At 47.6% G+C, this 21,526-nt stretch overlaps 1 protein-coding gene across 4 annotated transcripts in view; it reads left to right on the forward strand.

Moving 5' to 3' along the window:
• The window catches only part of PAQR5 (progestin and adipoQ receptor family member 5), a 75,121-nt gene that overhangs the window by 19,005 nt on the left and 34,590 nt on the right, over nt 1-21,526 (forward strand). For all 4 annotated transcript variants that reach the window (XM_036305987.1, XM_036306007.1, XM_036305995.1 and 1 more), the window contains exon 2: nt 12,003-12,168. In XM_036305987.1, coding sequence (XP_036161880.1) covers nt 12,118-12,168 — 51 coding nt within the window. In that variant the 5' untranslated portion in view covers nt 12,003-12,117. The remainder of the gene's footprint in view (nt 1-12,002; nt 12,169-21,526) is intronic.

Genomic DNA, 21,526 nt, shown 5'->3' on the forward strand with positions numbered 1-21,526 from the left:
GGGTAGAAATAGCTACACTGGAGTGAAATAACCTTGGCTGTCTTACTCTGCATACCACACAACACTAGACTAAATCCTGGTAATTTACAGGAAGGTGTTTAATGAAGCATTTGAGTTAGTAAAACCAAATATTTCATAATTTTTAAATACAAAAGTGTATAACAGTTTAGAATATCAAGTAAATGTGAATTTATAAAAATAGACATTATAATTCTGGTCTATATTAGCAGGTAAACAAAAAGGAAGTATTCAAGACATTAAACGTGGGGATACGGACACATATGTAATAACTTAATAAAAATATTTTAAAAAACTTAAAAGAATAAGAAGACAAGACATTAAAATCTACATACTTCAGAAACACAAATTTAGTCATGAAAAATTGAAGGTGAAATATTATTTGATCCTTTTTAAAGCAGAATCTTAAATTCAAAGGACATTGGCAGTATCATATGTCACAAATATGTTTTCTCCTATAAGTTTCCTAGAAATTTTCCTGACTCTACCCTAGCTGGGGAATGGCGAGAAGATATATTTGTCAGATATCTTTGAATATTTTCCGCTGACAAGGCCTTTCGGCTTTTTTTTTTTTTTTCAGGTACTGCTGTCTTTTATCAGGAGCCATAGTTTTTGTTTCTAAAGCATTTCCCATTTGTCCTTAAGTTCCTTAGTTTTATCTTGTTCAGATGGTGGTTCTTATATCAGTTTCAAAACTGTCATGTTGATATTTCATATGTTAGGAAAGTGGGAATACAGTGATAATTATTCCTACAACATACTTTTACTTTATCTTCTGCCATGCAGTGTCTGAGAAGAAGGCAAGACATAGTTCACATTCCAGGGGTATTTTTTGACACGGTGGTTATCTCCTTTTAACAACATATAAAAGAAATTGAGAGATTGGTATAATGAACTTCCATGCCTGGCCTCCACAGTCATCAGCTCATGGCCAGGCTTTCTCACATCCACCCTTACCCACCACCCCTGTTCCCAAGTAGATTCTGTGGAAGCAGGTGCAAGACCTCATCATTTCATTTGTAACTACGTCAGTACACATCTCTCAATGAAAGGGCCCTTTAAAAAACATACCCATAGTACTATTATTGCACTTTAAGAACTGATTATTTCTCATGATTATAAAATATCCAATGGTCAGGTTTCCCTAATTGTCTTTCTTTCTTCCTTCCTTCCTTCCCTCCTTCCTTCCTTCCTTCTTTCCTTCCTCCCTCCCTCCCTCCCTCCCTCCCTCCCTCCCTCCCTCCCTCCCTTCCTTCCTTCCTTCCTTTCTTTTGTTTGTTCTTTCTTTCTTTCTATTGATTTCAGAAAGAGGGAGAGAGAGAGAAAAACATCAGTGTGAGAGAGAAACATCAACCGGTTGCCTCCCATATTCACCCCACCAGGTATCAAACCCACAATCCAGGCATATGCCCTGACCAGGAATCGAACCAGCACTCTATTGGTGCACGGGACGACTCTCAACCAACTGAGCCACACCAGCCAGGGCTCTCATACATTTTTTTATAGTTGGTTTGAGATTTCAGATCTTACAAATCCTGAAATAAAATTTTGAACCAAGCAAACTCCATTTGGGCACTGAAGTACAGGATTCATGAATAAAGCATGCCAACCACTGGGTAGAAGGTTCTAGAGAAATTACCAGACCCTGCCACTAGGGTTCAGATTGTGGTAGGCGGCAGAAGTACCCCTGTTCACACAGCAGGGAACCAGACAGACTCGGCCAGTCTTGACCTGCGGGAGCCAGGGCACTGGTATGTCACCGTGAAGTTTGCAGATGGGATGATGTAGACCCTTTCAAGTGATACAGGAATTTAGACTTGAATGGGTAGAATTTTGTCAGGAAGAGAAAGCGGAGGAAGAGGGGTCTCACCTGGGTAAACAGCAAGTGCAAAAAGCACGGAGATGTGAAAGCCATCGTGTTAAAGGGCAGAGACCAGCCATGGTGTGTGCGGCATATGGCAAGGCTGGTGGGAGGCGGGGCTAGGGCTGGGTGGGTGTGGAAAGCTTGAGGATATGCTAAGGAGCCGGGTCTTCAGGGGCCTTCTGGAGGGGACCCGAGGATTTTGTTGTAGGAGCATAAAGGGTGGGCCATGAGTCAGGAGAGCAGGGCCTTGCAGGAACTCAGAGGGGTTCCGATTTCCAAGCCCTTCCTGGAGCCCCATAGCTATGATGCCAGGAGTCCCATGGAAGCAGGCCTCTATCTGCCCCCATTTCCCTGTATCTCAAGGCTGGCATGGTGCCTGGCATACAGAAAGTGCTCAATGTGTGACTGCTGACTGCTGACCTAGTGCTCCCAGTGCAGGGCACTCCTGCCCACCTCTGCCTTCACCATGGTGATGACCGAGGAGTCCCCGGAGGCCTTTGACTTGAGAAGGGTGGTTGTTTTTCCAAAATGCATGAGCTGTTGGATTTAGGACCTGGGTCCCAGTCACTCTGATGGAGGACGGCCAGGCCGTTGTTGCCCCTGGCAGGGCCCAGGCAGACAGGCTTCTCAGGTAGGTGTGTGAAGACATGCCATTGTTTGCAGTGGATTTGCAAATGTTTGCAGTACAAACTTGCCATGATTTGGCTCACATAGCTAATTTCCTTAAGACCGGCCAAGGGTTAGAGGACTCATTCATTTATTTCCTTTTAGTAGTATTGTTGCTTTGCTAGTCCTCCTATATAATAAAAGTGTAGTATGCAAATTATTCCCTCAACCGGGTGTTGTCTGGGAGCTCGACCAGGGGGTGGGGCCGGCCCGAGAAGGGAGGGAGTACCCAGCCGGCAGCCGCTAGGGGACCCTACCAGTGCAAGAATTTCAAGATCTGAGCCTCTCTATATATAAAAGCCTAATATGCAAAGTGTCCCATTGGGAGTTCGACTGACCAGGAGTTCGATCTCTCACTATGACGTGAGCTGACCACCAGGGGGTGGTGTGGAGCGAAGGAAGGCCCTGGCCAGCAACCGGCAGCCAGCAGCTGCTAGGGATCCTACCTGTGCATGAATTTTGTGCACTGGGCAATAATAGCACACATGCTCATTTAGGCAAACTGTGTTCTAAAAAAGTGTAAAGAAGGAAGTAAAGCAAATCCCCAGAGCTGACCTCTACCACATAGAGAGAACCACTGTGCACACTTTGGGGAACATCCTTCCATACACTTTTCTGTCCATAAATACAAGCTGTTAAATGTAACACAATTTTATATATAGGTGGTGTTACAAGATTTATGTTGTTCCATAACCTGCTGGTTTCATTTAACAACAAGTGGTGACACTGTTTCCTGTCAGTAACCACAGGTCTGTAACATTTTTAATAGCCGCACAGTACAATTTTGCATGGGTGTACCATAACTTCACCCGCCAGCTCTCTCTTGCCAGAAGTTTGGATTGTTTCCAGTGTTTCTCTACAATGTGCTAAAGAATATCCTGCAGGCTTTTTCAAATGTGCACAGGTCGCCTAGTGGTAAATAGCTAGAATAGCTGGGATAGCTGGAACAAAGAAAAGGTTCAGGTCACTCACGGAGTCCAAAAGCCAAGCTGGAAGGTCGCCATGGCAACCCCTTCTCGCAGCACATGGAGCGCCCATTAGTCACAGCTTCAGCCTGGGAGGTGGGTCAGAGCCAGAGGGAAGCAGTCTGTTTTCATGCAGAATTACAAACCAAGGGCAGAGGGAGCATGAGGGAGCATTAATGCAGAATTCAGGTGGTTTGGGGTACAACGGTGATGATAGCCACCGTTTATGCACTGCTGGTTTTCTGATAGATCCCATGGTCTTTCATCTTCACAGGAGCCATTGATACTTTCATTATCCTCTTTTAACTGATAAGAATATTCAAGTTGAAGAGATTAGGTCATCTGCCGGAGGTGTGCAGTAAATGACGGAGCCAGGATTTGAAATGGACTAATATCCACTCCTCAGAATTCTCCTTGTCTGACCTACGGTCACCATCCTCTCTCCCATCACCATCCCTGAGACACCCCCCTCCCCGAATCCTAACTCACCAGCCCCCTAGGGCACTCATTCCCACCACATTCAGATGGGGTGCACTAGTCTTCATCTGGGTCTTCTCCAGGACCACCCTGGCGCGTGCGACTCCACGCCCTCCACCACCCTGGAGGAACTGCGGACAGCTCCCAGAATTGTGCACTCTTTCGACCTCCTTCCCTTGGCTCCTACTGCACCCTCAGCTTAGAACGCCCTCTCTCCTCTGTGGCTGCTGTGCGCCTGTTTATTTTTAAGGCTCAGCTCAAGTTCCATTTCTTCAAGAAGTTTCTCCTGACTCCCTAGTGTGATGTCCCTCCTCTGTGTTTCCCCAGAAGCATCTGGTTCTAACAGCTCATCAGATGTGCTCTGTGTCAATTATTAGTGTCAGTCTTCTACCCTGGCAGGTGAGCTCTTAAGGGATAGAACTGTCTTATCTGTTTCTCCATCCCCATATCCTGCCATAGCCTTGGCACATAGCAGATATGCAGGGTGTGTTCTGTGAATGAGTCAGTGATAGAGCGTATTTGCGTCCACTCTCCATTTCTGCTCCCAGGGCCAGCGGAGAGCACAGGGACTGCTTTATCCTAGGCAGATGGCAGGCATCTGCTGGCTGCTCTGCCTCTCACCTGGCTGGCTCCCCAACGTTGCCCCACAACAGCTGCCCCAACCTCATCCTCCTTAAGCCCGGCTCACCCCTTTCTCTCACAGTCCCTATTCTTTTCCTTCCAGGGAAACTGAGGTCCTGGTGAATCCTCTTTATCACCCCTCTGTCCTGCCCCACCTTTGTTAGTGTTGCCTCCAACCCCATGACCCAGACTTTTTCTTATCTCTTGGGTCCTCTGTGCTCCTTTCCCTTGGGGGACCTCAGTGCTTTGAAACTCATGTCTCTCTGCCTCCTAAATTGATCTGTAGCCTCCACTTCCCCTCCATGATGTGCTCACATATCTTCAATCTGCAAATCTGTGCCAATCAAATTCACCTTGTCTGAAAACTGCCCTCATCTTCCTCCCTTTCTTCATGGGTGTCACCATTTCCCAGCCCGTGGGAGATGGTGTTCCAAGACCCCAGCTCTCTCCCTGTGATTGGACACCTGACCTTGTCCCCCAGGGCCCCACCTGCAGAGCTCCCAGCTGAGTCTGGCAGGAGTGTGGGGCTGCCCACACTGAACTGAGAGCAAGCAGCAAGCGCTTGGCCAGGGAAGGAGCAGCCACTTGTCATCATGTGTGAACTCGGCCCAGTGCTGTAGGTCTTCAGATTTGTCGGGCTTTTATGTGAGGGCCCTTGATTTTTTTAATGTTTACCTAGATTTTTTTTCTTAATAGACTTTGTTTTTTAGAGCAGTTTTCGGTTTAGAGAAAAATTGTGCAAAAGGTACAGAGAGCTCCCATATGCCCCTTCTTGCCCTCCCCCAAGTCTGTATTATTAAGATCTTGCATTAGTGAGATACATTTGTTACAACTGATGAACCAACTATATATATAAAAGCCTAAGCAACCGTTAGGACCGTACGACCAGAAGACCGGATGACTGGCTGGTAGCGATGATGTGCACTGACCACCAGGAACAGATGCTCAACACAGGAGCTGCCCCCTGGTTGTCAGTGCGCTCCCACAGCCAACCTCCCGTGGCCGGCCCAATCGGTCCCAATTGCCAGCCAGGCCAAGGGACCCCACTTGTGCACGAATTTGTGCACCAGGCCTCTAGTATTAACTCCATTGTTCACACCAGGGTTCACTCTCTATAGTACATTGAATGGGCTTTGACCAATGATAATGTCATGTATCCTCCACGACAGTGTAATCCTGTTATTTTATTTTATTTTATTTTATTTTATTTTATTTTATTTTTATAACCCTGTTATTTTTAAAAGCACATCAGAAGCCCAAAGTCTGCTTTCTACACTTTCCTCCCACTCCATCCTCCTTTTCCTTGTCTCTACCACACTCTGTGTTCAGCTCTTCTCACCTCTCTGTGCTCCTTGGAGTTCCCCATCCCCGCACCCGGACAGTTTCTGGTCCGTCTCATCTCTCTACCCGACGTGAGCTCCTGCAGGCGCTCAGAGAGACCTAAGAAGTCTGGAAGTCTGCGTGTCCTCCTTGCCTGGGACAGGGCTGGAGTGCTTTGGGGAGTCGCTGTGCGCAGAGTAAATGCCTGCACGGCTGCTGGGCACAGTCGACAACAGGGAGAGAGTCTGTGGCCTGAGATGGAGACCTGGGACAGAGACCTGCCGGGAGGAGTGAGTGGGTGCCCCAGCAAGTACAGTTTAGGGAGGGGAGAGTGGAGGGCAAACACAGCTTTAGGTGGCAGGTGCTGGAATCCTCAGCAGGAGCCAGCAGGGGTCTCCAGGGCAGTGAGAAGGAGTCGCCCCAGGGAATGCCCCCACTGTACCAGCTTTCCCTCCCTCCTGCCCACACGTCAGCCTCCTGCCAGAACGTGGGTGAGCAGGCAAGCATGGGGAAACATTTGAGAACAAAAATGTTCCCCCCAAAAAAGATAAAAACCGTCTCCTTGGTGGGGCTGCCCCCGCCTCGTGGCAACCCTGGGCTCCCTCCTGCCACCTCCTACACACACATACACACGCACACGCACACACTCACTCCCCAACTTTGCCCCCAATTAGCCAGAAGAAGACACATACCTCCCACTCGGCTAAAGCAGCTCAAAGGGTGACTGTCTGTCCTATAACATATCTGTGTGCCTTTGTGCACGCTGTTCCTTCTGCCAGCTGTGCCCTCTGCAAACTGACAGATTTTTCTGATCTCTGTGCTCACAACAAATGCCACCTTCTCTGAAAAGCTGTAGCCCTCCCCTGCTTCTTCCCCCCAAATCTGACCCTGTCCCCACCACATGCTTCCATAGAATTTTGTTTTCATCACCCGCTGGCATCTAACCTGCCCAGGCACTGGTCTGCGTGGCTCTGTTCTTCTGCAGGGACCCCCCAAGGCTCGGCTGTGGTCGCACCACTGTGTCCCCCCGCTCTCGGGGCAGTGCCTGGCACGTAGACTCACTATGTGATGGATGGAGGAAGGAATGGACAAATAAACCAATGGGCTGCCTTTGAGTAAAACAGTCAGTTAAGTTTTTATTGTCTCTCCTTTTATATAAAAGCAGATCTAGCCCCATCTTTAAGAAATCTAAATTGTAGGCACCGAAACAACCACACCTGAAAGAATCTGAGACTGTGTAACGAAGGCCGTAACAACTGCCGTTTGCTGCGGGGCTGCAGGCCGCGCACTGTGCCGAGAGCCTCCTGTGCATCACTTCACTCACTTCCGAGCTCACGCGTTAGGGAGGAGACCCGGCTGAGGAGGCTCGCAGTGCGCGCCGGGGCTGTCCATGTGCGTAGAGGAGCCTGGGCTGGAACCCCGATCGCCTGACCAGCGTCTGATTGCCACCCTCTCACGTGTCGGGTGCTCAGGGGAAGATGAGAGCAGGGAAGGCTCCTGGGAGGCCTGGGCCTGGAAGGCAGGCAGAGAGTGGACAGGGAGAAGGTGTGCACAGCTGAGGGTAGGCTGAAGCCTGGTGGGAGTGGGAGATTCCCAGGAGTTTCAGGGAGGAGCTGGGAGCGCTTCCCCCACCTGGCTCTCCCTGGTGGCCCGCAGTGGTAATGGTGCCCGCAGTGCCCAGCTCAGTAGCGGGCAGGCACTGACAGGGTCCCCCTGGCCCGCTTTCCCAGCCCCGCCTGCCCCGGGGAGAGCAGGGTCTGCAGTGAGAACCACTCCCATGGCCCGCGGGTGGGGCCAGGCTGTGGCCTGGGTGTGGGCGTTCCTGTTAGAGGCGAGGCCAGCGCAGCCTGCACATGAGGTTCTCTGGAGTTCACCTGCTGCGGGCATGCCTTCCAGACTGCGGGCCGGGGTCTGGGTGCAGGAGCAGGTTTCTGCCAAGGAACGCTCTTCTCCTTCACCGACGGGTGGACACGACTCAGAGAGTCCACCCGTTTCCCACGGTCAGAGCCGGCCCGGTGACTCCTGGCCTGGGAAGGGGCCACAGGTCCTGAACCTTTCCAGCTCACCGCGACAGCACTGAAAGCCATGGCCCTGTCCCCCGTGACACAAACATACGTGTCTGTGTACTCACATGTGCCCACACATGCAGACACATGCCCACACACCATTTTACCTATAATTTTATTAACCTCGGGTTACAGACCCCCCACCCCAGGACTTGTTGCAGCGGATGGGCCCCTCTCCTGAGTGTGTCGCGATTTACAGCAATAGTAGTGGCATGACCGCTAAGAGGAGAGTAACACTACTGGTATTTACTTGGAATTCGTAGTAATAACTTTATATCCATTATTTCACTCTAACTCCCCACAGCTCTGACTGGGTAGATGTCAATATGCTTATTTCACCGATGACAACGATGAGTCGGGGAGAGTCACTCAGCCCAGCCGAGGTCGAATCTAGGAGACGGCACAGGGGAGACCAGGCCTTGGCCTCCCTGGTCCCCAGCCCCATGCGCCTCCCTCCTGTCGCACCTCCCTCAGAAGGCTTCTTGAACATTCTCCAAGCTCAGGGGGCCAGGGTGCTCGCTACAACATACCACGGACTGTCAGGAGGGGCTTCCTGCCCAGCCCTTTTGTCTAGATATCCGGAAGCATTGGTCCCCCAAACCCCACAGACACATCATGGGTGTGTGACTCTCGATGACATTTTTAAAAGCCGTGGCTCCTCGCAATCAGTACACGTGTCCGGTGGCATTTGCACGTTCTCTCTAACTTTTTTTGAGTGTGACCTTCCGTAAGAAATACCTTTTTTCCTAACCCAGCACAGATATTGGCAAGAATAGCATATCAGACATGTATAGCTTAACATGCATAACCAACAGGAATATCACAGAGCAATACTTACCTGGACTCTAGGCAGCACACTGATACTTTGTGCTATTATTTTTCATACTATTCTGTGTTAAGTGCTAGTCATGACCCACTAAGTCGATTTTATGATCTACTGACAGGTTGTGACCTGCAGCGTGGAGAACACTGCGTTACCGGACGCGATGATCGCGGTTTTAATGAACAATCAGCTGTTTGAAAGTTGTCTGTAATTTTGCCGAGGGGGGCATGTGACCCTGGCTGCAGCCAGGCTGGAGTTCAGATGCAAGTCATGTGTCATCTAGGGCAAACCCCCTAGCTTTTTGATACCTCAGTTTTCCTGCCTGTAAAATAGACAATTTTCTCTGTGAAAATTAGTAATAGCAGCAAGTATTGGTTGGAACCTTACTTTTTAGCAGGCCCTTTATATGGCTTCTCTCTCTTTGATCATAACAACAACGCTGTGAAGAAAGTACTACTGCTGTGTCCATTTTACAGACGAGGACACTGAGGCATGTGGAGTTAGGTCCCTTGCCCAGGATCGCAAAGGAAATGGCAAACCGGGCTTTGAACCCATGTGGCTTGAATCTAGTCCCGGGTCCTCACCTGCTCTGCCAGCTTCCCGAGATGGCGTGGTGAGGGTGAACGAGATAGAGCAGGCAGCAGGGTGACCTCACGGGCTGGGTGCACAGTGGGTGAAGGTCTCCCCTGTTCTCAGGGTGACTTGTGCTAGTTGGTTGGTGCATATCTGTCTCATCTCTTTCTTTATACATTTCTTGGGAACAGGGACAGCCTTATCCATCTTTTTTCCTATGTAACAAAAAATAGGATGGTACAGAGGATACCCACTCCCCTGTATTCTGTGTGTCACAAACCTCTACCATGTTTATGTCCGTTAAATTCTCACCTTTTCCTTCAAGCTGGAGCAGCCCGAGAGTCATCAGCTGCACCTCAGCCCTCCCCCGTCCTCATCACATGATAAAAATGCAGTGAACAGTGGCTGGATGAAGCCGTGGGTGAATCATGTACCACTTGCCTTACCTCTCACTTTTTTATTATTTTACTTTATTTTTTCAGTTACAGTTGACATTCAGCCCGTTAGTTACCAGAGTTCTGTTCGGCTAGTCTTCAGACGGTTCTCCGGGGTGACCGTGCTATAATGTTGATGTGGTGACAGAGGAGGCGAGCACAGCATGTGCCTGCTCTGCCATCTGACCAGGGGCCCTGTTACCCCTCACTTTTGATGTTTCGTGTGGTCATCCTCCCTGGATAGTGTGTGCCGTGAGAGCAGAGACCATCTCTTTTCTTCTTCCTGCCCATGACACTGCGGGGACTCCGGGGAGAGCCAGAGGACCAAGGGGGCAGGTCTGTGGAGACGCAGCCGGGGGCTGGGTTTTGCTGGTGCCCCTGAGATGCCCCAGCACCGGGCCTCCATCTCGGGTGCTGCCCCTGGTGACTCCATGGCGCTGCCGGCTTGGCGACTGAGACCTGGAAAGCCAAGGTGCGCGGAGTCCCACTCACATCAGCGCTGTTTGTTTGCAAAGCATTAACTTTCGTTTTTTTAACCTGGGTAAAGTGTACATGTGCTTTAAAAAAGTATTCTCTTAATTATTCTGTAATTTGGAAATATTACATAACTTTTTTAATGTGGTAAAATATGTGCAACATAACGTTTACCCTTTCAACCATTTTACGTGTACAATTCAGTGAATATTCACATGGTTGCTGTACAACCATCACTACTACCCATTTCCAGAACTTTCCATCATCCCCAACAGAAACTCTATGCCCATTACAAAACTTCCCGGTCTTCCCTCCACCCAACCCCTATTCTACTTTTTGTCTCCGTGAGTTTGCCTGTTCTCGGCACCTCACTAAGTGGAACCATACGCTTGTCCTTTGGTGACTAGCTTCTCTCACTTCACATAATGTGTTCAAGCTCCACCCATGTTGTAGCATGCGTCAGAACTTCTTTTTTCTTGAAAAAGGAATAACACTCCATTGTACGGCCACACTTTGTTTGCTTGTTCTTTTGTTCATCCTTCTGCTGATGGGCCTGTGTGTTGTGTCCACCTTTTGACTATTGTGAGTAATACATCAGTGTTGTTAAGATGGCACATTTATGACAATGAAACAAATACAACCGATTTTGCTACATAATGCCAGAGCGTAAAGAACTATAAGAAGTAAAAGTGTAAACGAACCACACAGACACAAAACCCACACCTTACGTTCAGAGGAGGAACAGCGTTGCTTAAATTAACAGAATTAAATACATGTTTTATGAAGGCCCAGGATGAGCCAGGCACCACCTGAGTTTCCAAGCATCCGGAGTGTCTTCTCCAACATCAGGGAACCAGGCCCAGGCAGGTGGCTTTCCCTGCAGGAGGATGTGGCTCAGGCCCCGGCAGAGGCACAGGCAGGGCCGGAGGGCTTCATTCAGCAACAGGGACCCAACCCTCGGGGGGCTCTAAGAGGTGGCAGATTTGGGCCCAATGCTAATGGGGCAGAGGAAGCATTGACTGTGGTACATTCCGAGCTCTGCTCTTCCTTTGCTAAACCAGCTTGTGTTTTTCTGTTTCTTGGGCCTGCCCCGGGGACTTGAGTTTCTCTAGTTCACATTAGTCACAGCTGTTAGGCAGTCTTACTCCTACATGTAAGCAACCTTGTTAGTCCGAGGTGCTCTGTCTCCAACAAGTGCTATGGGTTTTCCTGGTCTGGTTCTTTTGTGCTGGGGCAGACACGCTCTGGTTTGCCTTCCGGAAGAGCTGCTTCTCCTTGGGTGATTGGGAGCATGGCTCTCGGTCCTCTTCTGCCCACTGGGTGGACGCAGATGTGGGGTCCCACCGTCTGTCCAGGGGCAGCACGTGGTGCAGTGGGAAGTGAGCAGTCCTGGCCCTCCCCTAGCTGTGCAACCTGGGGAAGTTACCCACCCCTCTGACCCGCGTGTGCAGTGTGAGGGGCTGGGGTGCCCTCTGCGGCCCTTTCCAGCTCTACAGTTTAGTGATCTCCCATGTTCCGATTTCATACCTTCCCTCCAGTGCTCTTGGAGTGCCTCCGCGGTCGGATAGTTTGCCTGTTGGTTTTAGGAATGCCTCGTTATTTTGCCATCATAAGCAAGGTCTGATCCATTCACACCTGACAGCCTTGATCCGGCTGGAGTTGGGCTAAGACCGACTGGGTTTCTTTCCGCTCCTCTTTCAGGGAAGCAGCCGGGCACCCGCTGGCCAGAGGCTCCCCAGGCCATGTGAGCCCTTCAAGTGAGGCCCGGTAACGGAGAGCGGCGACCACCCACTGGCCTTCCCTGCCCGGCCTCAAGATGCTGAGCCTGAAACTGCCCAGGCTGTTCAGCATAGACCAGGTGCCCCAGGTAGGTGCCCTCCCTCGCATGGCTGAGTTCCAGGTGGTGGCGAGGATGTGGCCTCTGCAACCGGGATGGCTCTGTCTTCAGTCAGCTCTGTGCAGGCCCGCTCTCTTCAAAGCCTTCCTCCCAGACTCCTCGCGGGGGAGAGCTTCCTGTTCCTTCACTTACACCCAGCCTGGAAATGGAAGTGCTCCCGAAACTGTTTATGGCATAACCCAGTGGTTCTCAACCTTCTGGCCCTTTAGATACAGTTCCTCATGTTGTGCCCCAACCATAAAATTATTTTCGTTGCTACTTCATAACTGTCATGTTGCTACTGTTACGAATCATCATGTAAATATCTGATATGCAGGATGGTCTTAGGTGACCCCTGTGAAAGGGTCCTTCGACCGCCAAAGGGGTTGCAACCCACAGGTTGAGAACCGCTGGCATAACCCTTCCCTGTGACATCTGTATTTTATCCTGAAGTGACGTCGCTGAGACTACAGACTTGAGCGGAGGAGGTGAAGCCACCATCATCTTGCTGGGCAGAGGGTTTTTTTAGATCCTCCCTTGGGTGCTTGGACTCGGGCCCGAGGTGAAGACACCCCAGCACATGCTTTGCTGTGGTCCCCATCACTTACAGAAGGCCTGGGCCGGGCAGGGGTCAAGGTAGTGAGAAGGGTGTTGGTGGGCCTTCGCCCTGCCCTGGTCTCCTGAGCCAGGGAACTCAAGGGCAGTCGTCCCAGAACACCGGCACTCCTGGCAGTCTGCATGTTAAGCACGCCTTCGGGTGAGGCCAGCCTTCTGGTGAGCTGTGCTCTGGCCAGCTGGGGCAAGCCCTCCTTCCCTTGCACGGAAAACACGGCTTCATAATGCCCTCGTTCCGGTGTCCAATATCCTTGCTCTTTGACTGGAGAAGCGTTAGCCCAGGGCGGGCCTTCTCACCTGGAGGGGGTCCCGGAGGGAGGGGGCGCTCCTTGGCACGTGGTCGACCGCCAGGCGCGGACAGCGCTCCACAGCAGCCTGAATGGAAGGTTAGGAGGAGATGCACCGCCAGGCACTCTCCCTGACAGCGGGTGAAGCTGGGTGATGCCGGCAAGATGACACTGAGGGGAAACCGAAGACGACGCGGGGCTGTTGGTGGGAAGACGTGAGGAGTGCAGCAGGTAACAGACACATCAGAATGAAGCGGGGTTTCCTGGCTGTTGAGCAGAGCGCCTGCCTCGGGTCCCACAGGGCCATCCACTTGCCTTCCTGGTGCGAGGGTTTAGGTGGCTGATCTACCCACAGAGAGAGCACTGGTGGCTGTGATTGGTGGGATCGCAAGGTGACTCTTTGGCCCATTCACTCGTTACGTTTTTACTGACTGCCTGCTCTGTACAAGGCATGACTCTGTGGAATAATCACACACAAATCCTGCCCTTGCACGAGCACCTCTCTTGCAAAGTGGGTGAGGGTGTGTCCCAAGAGAGGGACAGATATGGTCAGAGGAGGGATTGGGCACTGACGGCGGCAGGTTAGGGGAAGCGGGGAGGGACGGCCCAGTGAAGGGCCGCCTTTCAGATGTGTTGTGCGGGTTGCGGGAAGAGCATTCCAGGTGGGAGGAACAGTGTGAGCAAAGACCTGGAGATGGGAGATCTCAGGGCAGGGGTGGGACTCAGGATGGTGATCATCAGACATCTCTCTGGGTGTTCCGATCAAGGTCGGGTTCAGAGCATGTGCAGGAAAGAAGTGGAGAGTGGTCTCAATGGGAGCTTTGGGTAACCTGCTGGAACTCCAAAGACGAGGACCAGGAAACTTCAGGACGCTAAAAAGGTGATCATGTCTTCTCTGTCCAGTTTCTGTAAATGAGGGAGATGGAAGTACCCTTTTTAGTAAAATGGCACTAACCAGAGGTGGAGAACCAACATCAAAACCTTCCTTGGGCTCCCACACCCACTACTGGGCTTCCCAGCATCATGCCCACGGTTCCTGCCCCAGATGAGAAAACAGAGTGACTCCACCCACCTGGAAGGTAGTGTTACAGGAGGATTTGGTGAGAGAAGGGAAAGGCAATTTTTGGTATTAAAACAGGTGCAAATATATTAAGGAGAAAAATGCATAATTTGCATAAAAAAATAAAATAGGAGATTTCATGCAAATGTTAAGCTTACTTTTGGTGGATTCTGTGGGTCCCAAGACAGTCTGCAGAGTGACCTTGGGCAAGATACCTAATCTGCCTACCTCAATTTCCCCGTCTGTAAAATGGGGGGATACTAGTATCTGCTTCCTAGGAGTATGCTGAGGGTTAAGTGAGATAACTCGTGTGAAGTGCCTGAAATATGGTGAACTAATATTGGCTGCCATCATTATTGTTGACTTTCCTAAGTCCTCCAGCTGACTTGGATCAGTAGAGCATGTGGGCAGGAGACTTTGAACAGCCCCTCACACAGACTCGAACCCAGGCTTCCTAGCCTGGTATTAGGCAGGCCTGGCTCCTACCCACCTCCTGCCCGGTTTCCCATCCCTGCACCCTCTTCTCTAGCCACACCAGTGGTCTCTTTAGCCTCCTCACCAGCTTGGACATTCTCTTGACCCCTGTTTGAAGAAGGCTTTCTTCCCCCCTACACCAGTGATGGCGAACCTTTTGAGCTCGGTGTGTCAACATTTTGTAAAAACCTAACTTAACTCTGGTGCCGTGTCACATATAGAAATTTTTTGATATTTGCAACCATAGTAAAACAAAGATTTATATTTTTGATATTTATTTTATATATTTAAATGCCATTTAACAAAGAAAAGTCAACCAAAAAAAATGAGTTCGCGTGTCACCTCTGACACGCGTGTCATAGGTTCGCCATCACTGCCCTACGCTCTGTTCCCCTTTCTGGCTTCCTCCTTCAACCAGCTGCAGATGTCCCCTCCCTTCCCCGAGGCCCTCCAGCTGTTGGTTAGGGCCTCTGCCCTGTATATTAACCAGCTGTGTGGCCTGAGGCACTTCCCCACCCTCTCTGAGCCTCACCCATGGGGCCGGGGAGAGCAGGACACCCACCACCTCTCGGCATTGTCAGAATTATAATTCTGGCACATTACTGGCTGAGAGATTCCTCATAGAAAAGGGCAGTTTCTCCCTTTCCTTACAAGGTGGGACTTGGGTATATGCCTCCTAATTTCTAGTCTCCCTTGTAGCTAAAAACAGGCCTGGGTATGTTCGCCAGTTATTAAAGATTTGAACAAATAGCTAAGGGATAGAAGAAATATCTAGGCGCTGATTCCTACACAGACCCAATTTAGAGGCAATAGTGATGTCCAGATAGCAGTTCACATGGATATAGCATGACACGTTGACACGAAACAAGGGCATTTTGTGTCAAATTGAGAAATCTTTTATTAACTACAGCCTTGGCCTGCAGGTTATAGGTAGGCACATGACCGGCCCAGATGCCTTAGTTCAGGGCACAAGGCAGGGGATCTTCTGAGGTGCTTTGCAAAGAGAATCTCCCAGCCTCGCACTGTAGCTCCGCCACTTACTGTGGGAATTCGACAAGACTGGAAACTCTCTAAGCCTCAGTTTCCTCATCTGTAAAAAGGAGGTAGTATCTGGTAGGCCAGCCTCACAGGGCTATTGTGAAGATCCAAGAAAAATTAAACAGAACAGCCTGGCCTGTGTGGCTCACTGGTTTGGCTGAGTGTTGCAGTGGACACCAGGAGGTTGCTGGTTTGAGTCCCCTTAGGGCACATTCTCTCATCGATATTTCTATGTCTCCCTCTCCCTTACTCTCTCTCTCTAAAATTATATATATATTTAAATTAAATAAAACAGTGGAAGTTTCTTGGGAGAACCAAGATGGCAGCATAGGTTAACGCCGGAGATTGCTGCCTCGAACAACCAATTCAAGGGTACACCTAAAAGACGGAACGGACATCATCCAGAACCACAGGAAGGCTGCTGAGTGGAAATTCTACAACTAGGAGGAAAGAGAATATCATACCCAGACTCAGAGGAGGCGCAGTGCTGAAGTGAGATACTAAGGTGCGGAGGTGCGTGCGGAGCGGGCTGGCGGCGGAGGGCGCAGTTGTTGTTTTCAATCAGGAGGGAGTTTCAGACTCTGAGCTCCAGATCTGGGCGAGTCTCTAGGGACCCAGACTCAAACGGGAGAAGCGGGACTGTCTGGCTTCGGTCGGAACTCGAAGGCAGCTTTCTCTCCGAGGTTTGCAGCGGTTGCTGGGACTCTGTGAGGCAGAGCCTCTAGGGACGGAACTGAGAGCAGCCATAACTGCTCGCTCCGGCCCGCCCTGTAGATCCCTGGGGACCCTCCCCGCCCAAGCCCTGCGCAGAGCCATTTGCCGGATAGCCTCAGGCAAAGGCTAGATTAGCACCTCCCCAGAGGACAGAAGCTCTCCCACTGCAGACACAGCTGACTCTCACAGCCAGTTGGTCTGGAGGTCAAATCCCCCCAGTATTAACTACAACTATCAAGGCTTAACTGCAACAAGACTGCGCACAAAGACCACTAAGGGGTGCACCAAGAAAGCATAAAAAATGCGAAGACAAAGAAACAGGACAAAATTGTCAATGGAAGATATAGAGTTCAGAACCACACTTTTAAGGTCTCTCAAGAACTGTCTAGAAGCTGCCGATAAACTTAATGAGATCTACAAGAAATCTAATGAGACCCTCGATGTTATGATAAAGAACCAACTAGAAATTAAGCATACACTGACTGAAATAAAGAATATTATACAGACTCCCAACAGCAGACCAGAGGAGCGCAAGAATCAAGTCAAAGATTCGAAATGCGAAGAAGCAAAAAACACCCAACTGGAAAAGCAAAATGAAAAAAGAATCCGAAAATACGAAGATAGTGTAAGGAGCCTCTGGGACAGCTTCAAGCGTACCAACATCAGAATTATAGGGGTGCCAGAAGATGAGAGAGACCAAGATATTGAAAACCTATTTGAAGAAATAATGACAGAAAACTTCCCCCACCTGGTGAAAGAAATAGACTTACAGGTCCAGGAAGCGCAGAGAACCCCAAACAAAAGGAATCCAAAGAGGACCACACCAAGACACATCATAATTAAAATGCCAAGAGCAAAAGACAAAGAGAAAATCCTAAAAGCAGCAAGAGAAAGAAACTCAGTTACCTACAAGGGAATACCCATACAACTGTCAGCTGATTTCTCAACAGAAACTTTGCAGGCCAGAAGGGAATGGCAAGAAATATTCAAAGTGATGAATGCCAAGAACCTACAACCAAGATTACTTTATCCAGCAAAGCTATCATTCAGAACTGAAGGTCAGATAAAGAGCTTCACAGATAAGGAAAAGCTAAAGGAGTTCATCACCACCAAACCAGTATTATATGAAATGCTGAAAGGTATCCTTTAAGAAGAGGAAGAAGAAGAAAAAGGTAAAGATACAAATTATGAACAACAAACATGCATCTATCAACAAGTGAATCTAAGAATCAAGTGAACAAATAATCTGGTGATCATAATAGAATCAGGGACATAGAAAGGGAATGGACTGACTATTCTTGGGGGGGAAAGGGGTGTAGGAGATGCGGGAAGAGACTGGACAAAAATCGTGCACCTATGGATGAGGACAGTGGGTGGGGAGTGAGGGTGGAGGGTGGGGTGGGAACTGGGAGGAGGGGAGTTATGGGGGGGAAAAAGAGGAACAAATGTAATAATCTGAACAATAAATATTTAATTAAAAAAATAATAAAAAAATAAAATTAAATAAAACAGTGGGATTATTATGAAAGAATGGAGGCATAGGCCAACAAATGGCTGGGAGTGGTGTTGGGTAGTTGGGTGGACTTGGGCGCCCAGGAGCAAGGAGCCATCTCAACGGGGAAATGGTTCCTCTAGCCCAGGATTTCTCAGTGGAAGCTTGAATCACCAGCATCAGAATTACCTGGGAGCTTATTAAGATGCAATAGCAGTCTTGATTGCAGTTATCTTGGTGTCCTCTTTATTGTAATCAAAAGAAATGCTTTCAACATTTCATCATTTAAGAGAATGTTAGGGTGTGTGTGTGTGTGTGTGTGTGTGTGTGTGTGTGTGTGTGTAAATAATCTTTATCAGGTTAAGGATAATCTTCTTTATCCCTAGTTTCCTAGAATTTTTTTTCCCTAATTAGGAATGAATTTTACAAGACCTTTCCCCCCCTCTGTATCTATATCTTTTGAGGTGGTCGTATAGGACTCATTTAAACTGTTAATGTGGTGAGTTACATTGACTGATTACTAATGTTAAACTAACCTTGCATTTAAATACAACTTGGTCATGGTGTAATATTCTATTAATCTATTGCTGGAATCCATAAACTAATATTTTGTTTAGGATCCTTAAATCTATTTAATGAGCTGGCCTATAATTTTTCCTTCTTATACTACCCTTTGCCTGGATTTGGAATTAAGATTATGCCAACCACAAACAAGTTGAAGAATGTTGCTTATTTATTGTATGGAAAAATTTATAATATTAGAATCACACTTTTCTGAGTGTTTGGTAGGATTTATCTGTAAAATGTCTGAGCAGGGCCACCATTTAGCCTACTCCAAGGGAGCACCATTCACCTTTTTGTCTACATTAATGGCAACCTGTAAAATTGTTCAGGGAACAACTTAATTCTATAGCTGAATTTTATTTGTGGAAAAATTGTTTTATGTAACAGCTTTGTTGAAACATGTCACATACCATAAAATTCACCCTTTAAAATTATACAGTTCAGTGGTATTTAGTATGTTTACATACACAAAGTATGTTGCAGAAAACCATCACCACAATCAATTTTAGACCATTTTCATCACACATTAGAAAGAAACTACCAGTTAGCAGACATCTCCCCTCCACCCCTGCTCCCAGGCCTATGGCAACCATTAATTTACTTCCTCTCTCTATGGATTTGCCTGTTTGGGACATTTCATATGAATGGGCCCATACCGTAGGTGGCCTTTGGCAAATGCCTTCTTGCACTTAGCAAAATGGTTTCAAGGTTCAGCTGTGCAGTAGCCCGTGTTAATACTGCATTTACTTGTTATGGCGGGATGATATTCCATTATGTAGATACACCATGGCTTTTTATTCATTCATCAGTTGATGGACACATGAGTTAATTCAATTTTTTGGCTATTGTGAGTAATGTTGCTGTGAACATTTGTGTACTAGTTTTTATGTAGACATATTTTCAGTTCTGTTAGGTACGTACCTACAAACAGAATTATTGGTTCGTGTGGAACTCTGTGCTGAAGTTTTTTATTTTAAAATATACTTAGCATCAAAGTTGCCATCTTAACATTTTTAAGTGCACAGTTCAGTGGTATTAAATAGAGTCACATGTTGTGCAACTGCCCCCACCATTCATCTCCATAATTCTTTTTATCTTATTTTTTTTAAAAATATATTTTATTGATTTTTTTACAGAGAGGAAGGGAGAGAGATAGAGAGCTAGAAACATCGATGAGAGAGAAACATCGATCAGCTGCCTCCAGCACATCTCCTACTGGGGATGTGCCCGCAACCCAGGTACATGCCCTTGACCGGAATCGAACCTGGGACCTTTCAGTCCGCAGGCCGACGCTCTATCCACTGAGCCAAACCGGTTTTGGCCTTTTTATCTTATAAAACTGAAACTCGACATCCATTAAACAATAACTCCCATTTCCCCTCCCCCCAGCCTCAGACAACTACCATTATACTTTCTGTCTTTATGAATTTGACTACTCTAGTTCTTCATATAAGTGGAATCAGACAATATTTGTCCTTTCATAACTGGCTTATTCATTTCACTTAACATAATGTCCTCAAGGTTCATTCATGTTGTAACATATGTCAGAATTTACTTCCTTTTTAGGGCTGAATAATATTCCATTGTTCGTATATACCACATTTTGTTTATCCCTTCCTCTCTCCATGAACACTGGCTTGCCTCTATGTTTTAGCTGTTGTGAATACTTTGACTCTCCTTTCAATTATTTTGGGTATATACCCAGAAGTGGAATTGCTGGGTCATTTGGTAATTGTTAGGTTTTTGAGGAACCACCATTCTGTTTTCCACAGTGGCTGTGCCATTTTACATTCCCATCGACAAGCACAAGGGTTCCAATTTGTCCACATCCTCACCAACACTGTTGTTTTGAGTTTTGTTTTGTTTTTAATACATAGTAGCCATCCTTAGGGGTATGAGGTGGTATCTCGTAGTTTTTTTAAATATATATATTTTTTATTGATATATTTTTTTATATATATTTTTTTATTGATTTCAGAGAGGAAGAAAGAGGGAGAGATAGAAACATCCATGATGAGAGAGAATCATGATCGGCTGCCTCCTGCATGCTCCACAGTGGGATGGAGCCTACAATCCAGGCGTGTACACTGAGCAGGAATTGAACTGTGACCTCCTGGTTTATAGGTGGAAGCTCAACCACTGAGCCACATTGTCCAGGCTCTCATTGTAGTTTTGATTTGCTTTTCCCTAATGATTAGTGACGTTGAACATCTTTTCATGTGTTTATTGGCTATTTGTATATCTTTGGAGAAATGTCTACTCAAGTCACTTGCCCATTTTTAAATTGGGCCAGTTGTGTTTTTACTGTTGAGTTGTAAAAGATATTTATATTTTCTGGATACAAGTCCTTTATCAGCTTATGATTTGCAAGCATTTTCTTCCATTCTACGTGTTAATTTTTTTCATTTTATTGATAATATCCTTTGAAGCACAAAAGTTCTAAATTTTGATATTACCTATTTTATTGTTGTTGTTCCTTGTGCTTTTGGTGTCATATATAAGAAACCTTTGGCTAATCCACGGTCATGAAGATTTTTTGTTTGTTTGTTTTTAATTGTTTAAAGTATTACATATAGTATTACATATGTTTCCTTTTTCCCTCATTGACCTCCCCCCAGCCATTCCCCCATCATCCCCCTACCCTGCACATGCCCTTACCCCCCTAGTGTCTGTGTCCATTGGTTATGCTTGTATGCATGTATACAAGTTCTTTGATTGATCTCTAACCCCCCACCTCGCCTTCCCACTGAAGTTTGACAGTCTGTTCAATGCTTCTCTGTCTCTATCTATTTTTGTTCATCAGTTTATGTTGTTCATTATATTCCACAAATGAGTGAGATGGTGTGATATTTATCTTTCTCTGACTGGCTTATTTTGCTTTGCATAATGCTCTCCAGGTCCATCCATGCTGTTGCGAATGGTAAGAACTCCTTCTTTTTTACAGAAACGTAGTATTCCATTGTATAGATGTACCACAGCTTTTTAATCCACTCATCTGCTGATGGACACTTAGGCTGTTTCCAAATCTTAGCTATGGTAAATTGTTCTGCTATGAACGTAGGGGTGCATATTTCCTTTCTGATTGGTGTCTCTGGTTTCTTGGGA

The sequence above is a fragment of the Myotis myotis genome, unplaced genomic scaffold, assembly GCF_014108235.1.
Source record: "Myotis myotis isolate mMyoMyo1 unplaced genomic scaffold, mMyoMyo1.p scaffold_m19_p_1, whole genome shotgun sequence".
Classification (NCBI taxonomy): Eukaryota; Metazoa; Chordata; class Mammalia; order Chiroptera; family Vespertilionidae; genus Myotis; species Myotis myotis.